General features: G+C 37.9%; 1 protein-coding gene and 1 pseudogene across 1 annotated transcript; both read left to right on the plus strand.

The window, feature by feature from the left end:
* The first annotated feature begins 3,550 nt into the window (after positions 1-3,550).
* Positions 3,551-4,489, plus strand: LOC113449548 (olfactory receptor 4Q3-like). Its single transcript, XM_026720640.2, has one exon. The coding sequence runs from the start codon at positions 3,560-3,562 to the stop codon at positions 4,487-4,489; it is 930 nt and encodes a 309-aa protein (XP_026576425.2). The 5' UTR covers positions 3,551-3,559.
* Positions 4,490-8,370: 3,881 nt separating this feature from the next.
* LOC113449547 (olfactory receptor 4Q3-like) lies at positions 8,371-9,315 on the plus strand (annotated as a pseudogene).
* The last annotated feature ends 7,179 nt before the right edge of the window (positions 9,316-16,494 follow it).

Here is a 16,494-nt window from a genome sequence, read left to right on the forward strand (position 1 = left end):
TTTAAATTCCATTTAATCCTGCAATATGGAAAAGAAAAGGAGATCATTGTTATCATCCTCATCTTCTTCACCAACATCTTCATCATCATCCTTCTCATCATCACCATCTTCATCATTTATTGATTAGATTTGTATCCCCCTCCTTTTTTTCATATAGGAGCTCAAGTGCTTTCCCATATTTTTCTAACAACAGCCCTGAGAAATAGGTTGGGTTGTCAGAGAAAATGGTTCAAAATTATCGAATAAGCTTCCACGACTGAGGATAAAGTAGAATTGGGACCATCTGTCCATTTTCAATCTTTTTAACTACTGTCCCACATTAACTCTCCTCATCATTATCAGCTTTCACTGTCTTCTACATGAAATAGGCCACAATGATGCATATTTAAAAAAAGATGCAATAAAATCTTTTATGTCAATATCTTCTTTTGTTTTTGCAATTATCTTTCCTGATTGGGAACCTGGGAACAGCCTCATAAGAATGTCTCCTCCCAAAGGTATAATACTAAGATACTGAAATATTTCTTAAGTTTTTCTTGGTACACTGTTGGAAAGAGAAATAGGTATTTGTTCCTTGTTAGTCTGATTGCTTGCTTTTCTGAAGAGAAAAAGGTAATGGTGAAATTCTCCAGATGTTAACTTATAGGTGTTACCTTTATTCCAGCTTGGAGGTCCTCTCAGCAACTGGAATGAAAAGGTAATATGGGTTTCTACTCCATTTGAGAATTTTTGAGCTCATTTTGGCAGGCTAGTGAGAAAAACTTAGAACAGATCATGTCAAATGTCAGGGAAATCAGAAGATCCAGGCAGTTCAAATGGGTATAAAGATTTATTGCAAACTTCTGCTCTTTACAAGAATCTGAGCTACTAATGGTCAAAGCAAATTTGTGATAGATAAGAATCAAAGGAATTCAAGGTGTGCTGGCTGAAGCAACTCATGATGGATAATGTGTTTAACTCCTTACATGGGCTCAGCCTGGTCATCTCCTATAGGTCAAATCCAAAGGAAGATCTAGTCTAGTTTGGATAGATGTTTGGGAAGACTAACAATGGATGAGTTTTATTTTTATATTTTCTACTTAATTCTGTCCTGGGTAATTAATTATTTGCCACTACACTGGTTTTCCCAGTTGTAATATATGGCTGTGAAAGTTAGACTATAAGAAAGGCTGAGTGACAAAGAATTGAGGCCTTTGAACTATGGAGCTGGAAAAGACTCCTGCAAGTACTCTGGACTCCAAGGTGATCAACAGGTCAGCCCTAGACGAGACCAACACTGACTGCTCTTTAGAAGGTCGGATCTGAAGATGAAACTCAAATTCTTTGGCCGCCTAATGTGAAGGAAGGACTCACTGGAGAAGAGCCTTATGCTAGGAAAGATTGAGGGCAATATAAGAAGGGAAGACAGAGAATGAGGTGGATGGATTGAGTCACTGAAGCAGATGGATGGAATCACTGAGGCAGAGTGAGCTTAAATGGACCCTGAAGGATGGTAAAGGACAGGAAGGCCTGGAGGAATGTTGTACATGGGGTTGCGATAGGTCAGACATGCCTTCACAACTAATAACAACACTGGGATAATATTCTTATACAACCATCATAAGTTTTTTTTTCTTAGATGATGTTTTATTTATTTCCTTTTGGATTTTATTTCTTTCTTTTATTGCTCATGAGAGCACACATCAAAAATCTGACAATGACTAACAAAACAGACTAAGAATATGAAGTGGGATGATGTCTAGGAAGATAGGCAATTAAATTTTTGTTCCAGTCTTTATGCAACATGTGGGATATATACATAAAACACATGTTAAAATGGCAATAATAAGGTTTAATAATTTGAAGAGGAGGAAAAGAAGAGAAAGGGAAAGGAAAGTGTTTCAAAGATATCAAAGAAACGTAGCAGTGAGACAAAATTTGACGTGATGAGTAAAAGTAGTCTTATGATCTTCCAAAAATAGGAGATGCTTCTCTTTGGTGAAGAGATCTAAAATGGGGTTGATAGATATGCTACCTTTTTATATGAAATATGGATTGTAACTGTCCTTTACTGATGGGTGGAATTGGTGGAGTTGTGCTGTATTCATGTTCAAGTGGGGAGGGGGGCAGATAGCTCTCATTCTAATACCAATGACATGAATTGCTAGCATAAAATCTAAAGTAGTAAAAGCAAAAGAGCCATCTGTTTTGTGCAGTGTGGATCACAGAACTCTGAATGATAGATAGATGTTGATGATGAAGATAGATAGATAGATAGATAGATAGATAGATAGATAGATAGATAGATGATAGATAGATAGATAGATAGATAGATAGATAGATAGATAGATAGATAGATAGATAGATAGTCAGGCAGGCAGGCTGGCAGGCAGGCAGGCAGACAGACAGACAGACAGACAGATAGACAGACAGATAGGTAGGTAGGTAGATATAGATAGGTAGATAGATAGATAGATAGATAGATAGATAGATAGATAGATGATAGATAGATAGATAGATAGATAGATAGATAGATAGATAGATAGATAGATAGATAGATAGATGGATAGGCAGATAGGCAGGCAGGCAGGCAGGCAGACAGATATAGACAGAGTAATATGATGTTCAGCTAGAGAATTATGTGGGCACATACATATATTAGCATTCCCTAGATAACTGCCAGAAAATTAGTTCACAAACACATGGTGCAATTGCACTTCTGACTTAGATCAGGGGTCCCCAACCCTGATCCATGGACCAGACCATGGCATGCCAGAAACCAGGCCACGTAAAAACAAGTGAAGCCCCATCCAGAGAATTCAGGCAGCACATGGAACCACGTCCCCTCCAGACCACAGGCAAACCTCTCTCCTCCCAATCCCTGGTGCCCAAAAGGTTGGGGACCACTGACTTGGAAGCACATAAGCACCTTGACTGAATGACTAAGTTTCCTAGATGATTAAATTTCCTTTCTATGCTCGATTTCCTTGCTTCTTACATTTAGGTCATATCTGTGCATACACCTTCTGGTATTTCTGCTGCTTATGCTACTGTTCTTCATTTGTAAGTTTCCAGACATTTCTGCAATACTAGTGGAAGACATTCAGGAGATGGCTGCATAATTCTCATTTCATGTTTGGCAAAGGCAAATCACATGACATTATGATATATTCAGAAAAATGTGCTTCACAAGCTTAATATGAAATTCTTTGAAATGAGATTTTTTCTGGTCCTGTCCTACAAAAATGGTAAGGATTAATCAAACAAAATGTGGATGTAAAGGCAGTCAAGAATTTCTCTCTGGTTCAGTGAAAGTTCTGGCTGCATTCCCATGAGGAAATGGTAGCTATTAAAATGGCAGAACTATAGTATTAAGAATTCACCGTATCATGGTAACTTGGTCCTCTATAATCTAAGAGAAGAACCAAGGGGATCAGCTAGTAATAGATATTGAAGATGATATTACTTCTCTTTGTACCATATGACAAATTGGGTTCACTTTGCTGGTTACTGGGAAGACATGCTGGAATTGACAATACTAAATAATTGTTGTTTGTCTTTGTAAGGTCCTATCATCTTCATGAATGCCTCCAGAGTCACAGAATTCACCTTCTTGGGTCTTTCCAAATCTGGACCAACTCAGCTCCTTCTATCTGTCCTGGTTATGATGTGTTATACTGCCATTCTGTTGGGAAACCTCTTCATTGTATTGATTGTGCGAATAGATTCACACCTTCTAAGGTCACCCATGTATTTTTTCTTAGCTAATTTATCCATCCTTGATACTGCTTTGGGTTCTGTAGTTGTTCCCAGGTTGGCAATAGACTTGATCACCCAAACCAGGACTATCTCATTTGGGGGCTGTATGTCCCAGCTCTTCTTCTTACACTTCTTCGGAGGCTCAGAGATGCTCCTTTTAACCCTCATGGCCTACGATCGCTATGTGGCTATTTGTCATCCACTGACATACACAATCACAATGAACCAACCATGGTGCATTAGACTCCTGTGCTTCTGTTGGGCTGGAGGCCTCCTTCATTCTTCCAGCCAAGTGTTCTTGGTCCTACGGCTGCCATTCTGTGGGCCAAATGAAGTGGACAATTTCTTTTGTGATGTTCCACAGGTAGTCAAATTGGCTTGTGTTGATACCCAAGTGACTGAGATACTCATGGTGGCCAACAGTGGCTTGCTCTCCCTGGTGTGTTTTGCCATCTTATTGATCTCCTATGGCATCATCCTGAGCACACTTCAAGGTCACTTCAAGGAGAGTGGAGGGAAGGCTCTGTACACCTGTAGCTCTCACTTGATGGTGGTTAGTCTTTTCTTCCTGCCTTGCCTCTTTGTGTACCTTGTTCCTATCTTCAGCGCCAGTCTGGACAAAATAGCATCCGTATTTTATACCACAATTACTCCTTTCCTTAATCCTATGATATATTCTCTAAGAAATCGGGAAATGAAAGAGGCAATGAGACGGGTGAAGAAGAAATGCACTTTTCCTTATTGGTCTTAGAAAAATGGGAAACTGTGAATAGATGCTTTGGAAATCTTTGTGATTTCACAGATTAGATTTAGGACTAATTCTTCTTTCTACTAAAAGAGTAATTGCAGAGCCATTCAACATACAAGTCCAAGCCTCCATGTATGGTCCCCCAAATCCCCCAAGTAGAAGAGGGTGATCTTTCTCAAAGCCAATGTAAGTTTGTTTGTTGGAAATTTTACATAGCTACTTATGTTACATATGAAAAACATGGAGCTAACGATGAGGAGTATTTAATAAAACTTGTTGTAATCTATCAAAAACAGTATTAAAATTATCATAATATAATAATCCATGCATTCTATACCAAACTCAATTGCACACATCACACATAACTACATTCTTCAAGTAAATAACTACAGGTAGTCCTCAGCATATGACCACAATTGAACCCAAAATTTATATTGCTGTGAAAAATTTGTTAAGTGAGTCTTGACTTTTCTTGTCATGTTTGTTAAGTGAATCACTGCAGTTGTAAGATTAGTAACAGTTGTTAAAGTGAATCTGGTTTCCCCATTGATTTGATTGTCAGAAGTTTGCAAAGGTGATCATATGACCCTGGGACACTGCAACTGCCATAAATATGAGTCACTTGTCAAGCATCCAAATGTAAATCACATGACCATGGGGATGCTACAATGGTCATAAGTGTGAAAAATGGCCAAAGTCACTTTTTTCAGTGTTTTTTCAATTATAACTTTAAACAGTCACTGAGCAAACTGTTGTAAGTCGAGGACTACTTGTATTTGGAAGGTAAGGTTTTTAGGTCAATGTGCTCCAAGCCTGAAGTCACCTGTTTTGCCTTTGAAGAAATTGGGAAAAAGAGGAATAGATCCCTCTTATTTTTGTGAGTGGGCTGAACTCTTTCTGCCTTGCTCAGCCAGTAGACACCTGCTAAATTCATGGAAATAGAACCTTGATGGGAAGGACTTCTTTAATCACAATATGCATTCGTTTCAAAGAACTATAGCCTAAGTGGATATGAGTACATTAAATGTGGATATTTTCCAAGCCAAAGTCCTTTCCTGGACTTTTAAAAGCCTCTCCACAGCAGTGACCATGATGCACAACTGGTTTGGGACAAAAGATATGAGAGAAATTGCTTAAATATGTGAAGTTGGCATATTCTTTTCAAATATTTTTATAAGACAGAAGGGAGGGAGGGAGGGAGGAAGGAGAGAAGAGGAAGGAGGGAAGGGGAGAAAGGAGTCAGTTCGTATTTTGCTTAGTGGTCAATAGCAATAGTGGTCCTCCATTTTGATTTTTCATTATTGTGGCTTGGGTTGGAATGGAGTTCAATAATTCCCACAATCAGAGAAACAAACTCTATGACACATCCCTGAATCTTCAACATACTTTCTAAGCAGGATTGAAAGCTGAGCTGTGTATTATCTGTTGAGTTATCATTGTTTCCTAATTACGGTAACTACATTAGCAAGCCTTTCTGAGTTAAGACTACTTCACCCCCTTTTAAATGTACAGCACAGCAGGCAAAAGGGATATATCATTTTCATTTACTTAGATTTATATCCCTCCTTTGTTTATATGAGAGCATAAAGCAAAGTAAAGTTATCCCCTTCCTGTTTTCCCCAAAACAAATCAATGAAGAATCACGGGCAGGGAAAAAATGATTAACCCAATGTCACCAAGTCCATCTCTATGATGATAGACTGGTACCCAGTCAAACATTATGCCATGGTAGGTCTTATCCTCATTACTGTCATTATCCTTCAGTTAGAAACTATAAGAAAAATAAATAAATCTTGGAGTGTTTGTTTTACCTCAAGAATATCTCCATACAATTATCGCTTCTGATTTGGGACTGAGGCGTGACCTCATAGGACCAGTTTCCCAAAGGCATGATAGTTGGCCACTGAATATTTTAACTGTGCTTCTTAGCAGAAGGAAAATTAGGACTCAATCCATTGTCAGATTGAGTAGTTGATTTTCTAAACAGAAAAAAGGGTAATTATAAATTTCTCCTAATGTTTACCCACAAGTTTCACCTTTACTTGGTTTCAGAGGTCCAAGTATTTAGAAACAACAGGTAATATGAATCTGTATTGAATTCAGAAAGAGTGCAAGTTTTTGGAAGATAGGTGAACAATGAACAAAGAAATGCTACGCACTACATTTTGAGAGCTTTTGAAGGGTAGTTAGTTATTTGTATACTTATATGTTTATTAATTTGATTTTATCCTACCTTTATTACTTTATAAGTAACTGAAGACAGAAAACATTCTTAATACTCTTTTTCCCTCCTATTTTCCCCACAACAATAACCCTGTGAGGTGAATTGGGCTGAGAATTAATGACTGGCCTAAAGTAACTTAGCTATTTAAAAAAAAAAAAAAACAGAGTGTATGTCCAAATCAGAGTTTATTTATTTTGGGAAGCTTGAAAAAACTGAAAATAAGGATATTATTTTTGTATTTCCTGCATGATGTGTGATTAGCTTCTTGGCTTATGCCAGGGTATTCAGACACTCTTGTTGTACAGATCTTTGATATTTTTATTCAAATATTCTTGCCTTCTTTTAGTCCTTTGTCAATTTCATTAATTTATTTTTTTTATCACTCTAGAGTTCATAACCTTCACTATATTGTAAGACAGGCTAATTATACCTGTTTGAAAGTAAGAAGTGAACTGATCTCTTGGCAGCAGGGAGCAATATGGGGTAGGTCTTCTACACTGTTTGCTGGACTTGAAACTTTGAGGATTTTCTTCCCTAGGTCTTAATGGGAAAGGAACATGTTGTATTCATTTAATAGCATATCTCTGTCTATCTGTCTATCATATATCCCTAAGATCTTCCTTCCTTCTTTCTTTCCTTCTATTATTTCTTCCTTCCTTCCTTTCTCTCTCTCTCTTTCCTTCCTTTCATTCTTCTGTTCTTTCTTTCTTTCTTTCTTTCTTTCTTTCTTTCTTTCTTTCTTTCTTTCTTTCTTTCTTTCTTTCTTTCTTTCTCTCTCTCTCTCTCTCTCTTCCTTTCTCTCTCTCTCCTTCCTTCCTTTCTTCTGCCCTTCCTTCCTTCCTTCTTCCTCTGTCCCTTTTTCTCTCTCTCTTTCTTTCTCTCCATTACAGCTTTGTCTAAATTGCTCTTTTTACATTTGAAATATATGACTACTTAAAGAGTAATTCCTCAAACACATAATGCTGATTTCTAATCAGCCATCTATATAATTTGCACTGTATTACACATTTGCTCTAATTAGTAACTATACTGACCTTGACTGTTGTACTGATCTTGACCCTTGGCCAGGATTATGTCCCCTTCATAGAAAAAAAATACAGGGATTTATAAGCTATATATGAAAGGATTCTTCTTGATTCTGTCATTATGAAAGTGAAATTGATTAATAAATGTATTGGATGGAGGGGGAGTTGGGAATTTTCTCTGCATTTTAGTAACAGTTCTGGATTCTTCCCCATTTGATTGTAAAGAATGTATGGGTTTCCAAATACAGAAGAACTTTGAGGATGCAGATTGTTGGGGAGCAGTATGCTGACTTTGTAAACTGCTTATAGTGGGTTGTAAAGGATTATGAAGCAGTATATAAGTCTAAGTGCTATTGCTATTTAACATTACTTACTGCCTGCACATTTTAGCTTAAGTCTCGATGATCTAACTTGAAACAGAACTTGGAGGTCCACCTTTGAATATTATGTTATTATAATGTAACTATCATGTAATTTGCATTCAAGTAAATATTGCTTTTCTTTACAATATATGGCATTATGCATTCACATTACTTTACTTCGATCTTCAAGAGAAATATTGGTTCATTGTTTCATGTTAATAGAAGAAGGTATTAAAATCTGCAAAACCAAATAACTCTTGTTTCTCCTTGCAAGGTCCTGTCATCTTCATGAATGTCTCCAGAGTAACAGACATTGTCTTCCTAGGACTTTCCAGATCTCATCCCATCCAGCTCCTTCTATCCGTCCGGGTCACCATGGGCTACGCTGCTATTCTGTTTGGCAACTTTCTCATTGTACTGACAGTGCATATAGACCCACACCTTCTAAAGTCACCCATGTATTTCTTCTTAGCTAATTTATCCATCATTGATACTGCTTTGGGTTCTGTAGTCATTCCCAAGATGGCAACAGACCTAATCACCTAGGACAATCTCATTTGGAGGATGTATGTCTCAGCTCTTTTTTCTATACTTCCTTGGATGTTCAGAGATGTTTCTTCTTACCCTCATGGCCTACGATCACTATGTGGCCATTTGCCATCCACTGACATACACGGTCAAGATGAACCATCCACACTGCATTAGACTGCTGTGTTGGTGTTGAGCTGGAGGCCTCCTTCACTCTGGCAGTCAGCTGTTCCTGGTCCTGCGGCCATCCTTCTGTGGACCAAGTGAACTGGATAATTTCTTTTGTGACATTCCGCAAATTGTCAAATTGGCTTGTGTTGATACCCAAGTGACTGAGATACTCATGGTGGCCAATAGTGGCCTCATCTCCCCAGTTTCTTTTTTGTCATGTTGTTGATCTCCTATGGCATCATCCTGAGCACACTTCATGGCCACTTCAGAGAAAGGAGAAGTAGTAGTTCTCCCTTGACAGTAGTCAACCTTTTCTTTCTGCCTTGCCTCTTTGTGTACCTTGTCCCCATCTTCAGCACTAGTTTGGACAAAATAGCATCTGGATTTTATACCACAATCACTCCTTTCCTTAAGGCTATGATATACACTCTAAAAAATCAGAAAATGAAGGAGGCAATGGGCGGTATGTCTAAGAAATACGTATTTGCCCGCTGTTTTCACAAGGAAGGAAAAATATAAATAGACATATCAAAAATATTGTTTGTCCCTGAGAACACTTTCTTGCTACTGGATAGATAATAGTAGGATGGTCCCCTCCTCCCATACCAAGCCTCCTTTTGGGGGGCCACTAGTATTCTCCAGATACAGTAGTAAGTTTCTGCCTGTGCTCGTTGCCGGAGTGCCCTGAGCCACTCGGCTTCAGGGCTAGCCACCTCTGTAGAAGGTGGTGAAGACAGGGGGTATCTGGCAGGGTCAAGAGATATCACACCTCTCTTCCCTAGCCGGCTAAACCCCCTTTTCCGAAGGCAGCTGAGCAGCGGTCAGAAATGGCCACCTCAAAGAAGCGCTCAGCCAGAAAAAGAAACTGCAGGAGGAGCTGCGAAGAAGTGAAAGTGTTTTTTGCTGACCTGGATAAAGCAACAGCAAAAGTGCCCTGGAACTTAAAATTTGCCAAAGATACATTGTTTCCAGAGATTTACAAGCAGCGAATGGAAGTTTAAAAGGGAAAGTTTTTCTTTCTTTTCACTTTCCTTCCTTATGTGGCAGCGAATGGAACCGCAAGAGAAATCGGAAAACCCGCATTGGAGGTAGTTAAATGCTAAAGGGATAAGGATTTCTGAACATTAAAAAAAAAAAACTTTTTTCTGTAAGTGGGAAGGGAGAGGAAAAAAAAATGGAGCAGAATTTGAAAGTAAGGAGGAAATTGCCTAGAATTTTAAAGAGCTATTAAATATTAACAAGACTTCTAAAAGATACATTTTAACTGGAACTTTGTGATTAAACAGTAACCCAGAAAGAGAAAGGGAAGAAAGAAGAAAGTACTAAAAGAAACAGCTTATTTGGATTGTTTGGTGATTTTGGAAATTTGGGAACTATCTTTGATTAAAAGCACTTGGGTGGTTGTTTTGGAAAAACCTTTTCTCTCTACAATGGCATCACCTGTGGATGAATTGAAAATTGAATACCAAAAATACAAAAAAGAAGAACAAGAAGGGAAAGATTCTCTTGGCACTCTTTTTCAATTTTTAGAAATGGCGGTTTGCACTTATGAAAAACTGACTGTGCAACAGGATGACTGGGATAAAGAAGAAGCCACCTTTGACGAACAGGTGACTTTATTTGGAGAAGGAAAGGAGAAAAAGGAAAAGAAAAAGGGGACTTTAAGATTTGAAAAAACAACCAAAAAAGAGAAAAATAAGTTGAAAAGTGGATACAATGTTAGAAAACAACAGAAAGGGGGAAAGCAGAAGAAGAAAAGGGAGGTGGAGAGACAAGGGGGTAAAAAGGGCAAGGAGAAGAATAAGCAAGGGAGAAAGGAAGGGATCAGAATCCTCAATCGTGGGGAGCAAGATGTAAAGAAAAAAAATTCTTTTAGAGACAATGGGTAAACTTGATTGAAAAAGGGATTCTGCAAAGGTACATAAGATTGTATTCTTATATTTGTATTCAGAAATAATGTTAGAAAATTGGAAACAACATGTAATCAAAAATGGGATAAAATATTTAGTGTAATTTAGTGAAATTTTTGTGAAGAAAAAGAAGGCAATGAAATAAATGAGAGAATTGAAGTAGGAGAAATGGGAACATTTTAGTGAAATAATGATTTAAAATATGTGATGTGGGGGGGAAATAACTATGGAAAGTATAAGTGTTCCCATAAAAGTATGATATTTAATTGAAAAGTAACGTGTAAAGTGTTTAAGATATAAATGAATATTAATATTAATGATTAGATTTGTATTGGCATTGATAGTTGTTTTAATTACATCATATACCTATAAAAAAAATTTCTATTAAAAACATTGTGTAATTTTAGAATGTACTAAACAGAATCCCAAAGCAAGTTATGTATTATATTAAGTATTATAAATTTAGGGGAAAGAGTTAAAGGCATCATACTCCAATCAGTATACAGGAGAAGTTCTGTTTAAAGAGAAAAGATAAATGGATAGCTGGAAACAGAACAGACAAAGAATAATAAGTATTATGATTTGAACCGAGATGAGATAAATAAAATAAAACTAAGAAAGTTAAAAGAGATGAGAAGTTATATAGAAAATTGAAAATGGTAATAAGATATGGAATGGTATATAAAATGAATATGAATTTGAATTTGTGTCTGTACAAAGAGTTGTAACCCGGGATCAAGCAGCTTTCAGAAAAGATGTTCTATGTTTTTATATTTTATGTTTTGTTTGTTTGTGTATTGGCTTTGAAAATCAATAAAATTGTTTTTTAAAATAGAAAGAATCTGAAGTACTAATGGTCAAAGCAAATTGGCAATAGATAAGAGTCAATAGAATTAAAGGTAGGCTGGACTAAGATCACTTGTGGGCATGAAGGGATTTGAGACTGATCACCCCTCCCTTGGGCTTAACCTGGTCATCTCCTACAATTGCCTCTTATCTTGTCCCTCTCTTTGTAATGTGCTCCTCCATTCCTGGAAAACTGCTGCTTCTCTGTAGTCCATCACAAGGAGAAAATAGGAAAGCGAACCACAAAGGTTTGTTAAAATCATTTTTTAAAAATAAAGTGGTTAAAAATATTAAATTTGTAAGCAGAGTGAGAGCTTGAATATTCCAAATGGGATAGCATTTAAACATAGAAACAAACACATACACAGAAGGCTCCTATAGCAAAGAAGTTCACAAGTTTGCAAATTCAAGATTTACCCCTCTTTCATGTACACATTTTTGGTAGTCTGCTTCCATTTATGATCAACATACTATAAATTCTACTAGTGGGAAATCTCCCTATAGAATGCAGTATATAGTCTATTGGTGTCAGTAGTTTTCCATTACCTATGACCACCTTAGTCAATGACATTTGATATTCTTTCACCATGCCAAGACTAACATTACCCATTATATCATTAAATTCCACCTCTAAATTGCCCCCATACAAGGAATAAGTCCCAATATTTTGGCTCCTCCATTCCTGGGATCATAACACATTACAGGCTGGAACTCCATGCAGACTATAGAGAGAAACTGCTTGCTGCTCTCAGTAATAATACCACGGATTTTCAAGAGCCTGAGAACTGATGCAAATACCTACGTTATATAATAATACTTTAGTGTCATTGTACGAATATACATAGTATACACATACAATGAAATTCATATAACACCCAGAGACCAGACCCTACACACACACACACACACACAACAATCCCCAAACACACCCCACTCACCAAAATTCCCCACCGCCTAAAAACACAAAAGCATCCACAGAACAGACCAAGTAATACTGTCCAACAGCTCCTTAAGTTCATTGTTAAATACAATTATAGCTTTGGGATAAAAACTGTTCAGAAAATGTGTGGTCTGAATTATAATTGTTCTGTATCTTCTTCCAGAAGGCAACAGTTCACAAAGATTATAAGCAGGATCGGAAGAGTCTCTGAGAATGTTGTGCGAGATGCGAAGATGTCATCCAGAACTGGTAACTGGAGCCCGATGATATTCTGGGCAGCTTAAATGATTCTCTGTAGAGTTTTTTGGTCCACTTCAAAGCTGCTCCCATACCATACAAGAATGCTGTATGTCAGAATACTTTCAATGGTGCTGTGGTAGTAGGACAGAAGTAGAGATAGATTTATCTTCCTGAGCATTCTCAGGAAGTACAGCCTCTTCTGTGCCTTCTCCACAAGCATGTTAGCATTCATAGTACATGAGAGATCCTATGAGATATAAGAGCCCAGAAATTTGAAACTACCAACCCTCCTCACCATTTTTGTACAAAGGTAAATGTACATAATTTATGTAATGCCAATATGGTCCATCTCTCAGTCTCTATCCCAAAGAAATACAGATCTGTAGATCTGTAGGCTAGATCTGTAGATCAGGCTTACTTAGGATGCCAATCTAATAATTTTCTGGTGTTCACACTAGACAGTGAATTATAAACTCATCAGTAACCCCAAGGATAATGCTAATCATGCTTTGCACTGAAAATTAATAGGAAAACATAAGAACATATGTAGTGCATTACTGAGTTGGAGTTGGACTCCTTGCCCATCTAGTCCAGCTGTTGGTCCTTACAGTCACCAACCAACTGCACAAAGAAGCCCATTAGTCTAAAAGCAGATGGCCTTTGGAGGAGGTCACATTGCCAAGGCTAATACCCATGATTTTCATGAATTGGTCCAATTTTTTTTTTGAAGTCATCCTATCTGATAACCAGCAACAAATCTCATGGTAGCAACTTCCAAAACTGAATTAAGCATTACATACATATTAGAAATTCTTTTACTCATTCTGATTCCTATAAGATATAGCTTTATTAGATGACTCTCATTCTCACCTCTTTTCTAGATTAAAAAACCTCAAATGTTGCAATGTTTTTTTTCATAAGACAGCTAGTCCAGTCCCTTGATCATCTTATTTGTCCTCCTCTAAACCTAACTTTGCCTGACTTGGGTGGCTCAAAGATAAAAAATAGACATATATACACAATCCATATAAAAATATACCAATACATGTATCACATGCCCAAGTAGGACTCCCAACCACCCTAGCCTGGGGAAAGTTCCAGGTCTTAAAGCCTTCAGAATCCCATCAGGATGGTAGCCACACAGATGTCAGAGAGAACCTCATTCCAAAGGATTCATATCCATGACAGAAAAAGCACACTTCCAGAGTCCTGATAGACATAGTAATAATGTTTGATCAAAGGAACCTGGAGCATGCCAACCCTGTCAGAACAAACTAGTCTGCCCAGCAGATGCCATAGAAAATAGGTGATTTCCCCCAAGTAACCAGACCCTATGCCATATAGGGCTTCATAGGTCAAAAGAAGGCGTGGAAGCAACTGGCAAGCCAGTGCAGCTCACAAAGCAAAGGCATGCCCACCATTGTTTACTGCATACTGGACCAGTTGAAGCTTCCAGATGATTTTCAAGTATAGCCTCATATACAGCATGCCATTAATGCCTCAGATGACATGGGCAGGGGAAACTATCTGAAGGACTTCCTGATTGTGATAAAAATAACCTTTTTAGGCATGAAAACAAGAGACTCATGAACAATATGAAGAGCTCTTTATTTGTAACTGTTTGCAAAGGCTGGGCCCCTTCTCCCTTTGGAAAGAGACAGGAGACATTTTCAATAGGAATACATGATGATTAAATAGGGTTTCAAGACCACTTCCCCTGTTACTGCCCCCTTATCCTTATTGGCTGATTTCTGGATAGACAAAGGTCCTCTTCCTGGCAATTCCATCCCATCTGTTTATTCATTTCCAGTAATCTCCATCCTCTTTGGCAGTTGCTCCTATTGTCAGCATTCTATCTTCTATGACTTGCAAGCTATCTGTCTGACCAGGATGTGCAAAACATTCATAGTCTTGTTATGGTAATACAGAGAACATTCTTACACAATGTCTTACTTAATATTCTAGTAAAGTGTCTTAGGTTACAGAGTGGCTAAATATGGCATTACCATAGCTCTAACTTTTACAGGAATAATTCTTAATTCTCACACTTATCTAGAAAAAATGTAGTTTTGGCAAGGGAGACAAAACTATGCAAAGGCTTTTCTGGACACTGCCGCTGCTGCTCATTCAGCAGGAACTGGGAGTCCAAGAAGACCCCAAGAAGACTGTGCACTACTCTTGAATGGGGAAGTATTACCTCATCTATGGTTAAAAATGAAACTTTTCTAACATCCACAGCCACTCAGTCGTGGTCGGAGGAGCCAGACCAAGTTCACATAGCTTGCAAAAATTGGGACTGAATATTAAAAGCTTCACCTGGCTTGGGATGGACAAATGATATTGAACCACAAACCAGCTGTTTCATGCAGATTTTGAACATTAGAGGAGGAGAGAGTTGAATCCTGTGGCACCACAATGAGGGGCCTAGTGAATGATATCCCCCCACTTCAACCAATACAAACTAAAACTAGCCCAGAGGAAGGAATGGCCTCTGTAGAATTATACCCCCTATTTCCAAGCCACAGAGACAACCCAGAATGATTTTTTGTTCCACAATAATGAAAGCCACTAAGAGATCAAAGAGCACAAAGATGGCTGCACCACCTTCATCCTGGTTGTGCCACAGGTAATGAATGAGTGCAAACAAGACCATCTCTGTAATAAATCCTGGCCTGAATCCCAACTACAATGGACCTGGATAAATTGCTTCTTCTACAGTTCTGCTAAACTTCTGACTAACCACTTTCTCAACAATTGTTTGACTTAATAGGTAGACCAGACAGGAAACAACCAGATGAGCTAGACAAATGGTTGTCCAATCTCTTTTTAAAAACTTCCAGTGTTGGAGCATGTACAATTTCTATTATATAGCTAATTATACTTCATTTGTAATGATTTGCAATAATGGACTTCCATTTTGATTTTCCTTTGGAGTGGAGCCCAAGTATTAACACAAACACAGACCGGTCAAAATGGTGACACATCCCTATTAAATGGGCTTCCTGAGCAGGATGGAAGTCAACATTCAACATTATCTTATCATTATAGAACTCCATGAGCAAGACTTCCTAAGGTCTAAGTACAGGTATGTCTTGACTTTCACAACTATAATGGAGCCTGGGGTTCCTATTACATGTCATGATGGTCAAAAGTCAAGACACCCACAAGGTGTCAATGGTGGGCATGCCTCTGCTTTGTGAACTGCACTGTCTTGCTAGTTCCTTCCAGGTCCTTCTTATGAACTATGAAGCCCTACATGGCATAGGGTCTGGTTACTTGGGAGGCTGACCCAATTTTACAACATTTTTGTGGCAATTGTTAAGTGATGTCACAGTTATAAAGTGAAGTCATTGTCTGCAATAGGCACTTTTTTGCCAGAAACCAGAAGTAAGCACTTGTTTCTGGCATTTAAAACATAAATAGCAGTCACATGACTACAGGATATTGCAATGTCATAAATATGGGCCAACTGACAAAGATACAAAATGCAATCATATGACTTGTGTGTGTGAGGGGAAGGAAACCAACAAAGATCACTGGAACTTTAAATATGTGTTGTAAGTACTTTTTGGAAGTCCATCATAACTGACCAGTCATACATTGAGAACTACATGTACTTAACCACTACATTTCTATGTTCAGTATAGGAGACAATAGGGACTCATCCTTTATTTATTTGATTTGTATTCAGAAGCCGGCGGGGAGTTATTGATAAATATTCAATCAACTGCTTTCTTGACAAACCTAAATGGGGAAAAGAAG

The sequence above is a fragment of the Pseudonaja textilis genome, chromosome Z (assembly GCF_049901715.1).
Source record: "Pseudonaja textilis isolate UNSWEBS1 chromosome Z, rPseTex1.2, whole genome shotgun sequence".
Lineage (NCBI taxonomy): Eukaryota > Metazoa > Chordata > Lepidosauria > Squamata > Elapidae > Pseudonaja > Pseudonaja textilis.

What these genes read in the sequence shown, in the direction of transcription:
- LOC113449548 (XM_026720640.2), top strand. Translation starts at nt 3,560, where the DNA reads ATGAATGCCTCCAGAGTCACAGAATTCACCTTCTTGGGTCTTTCCAAA.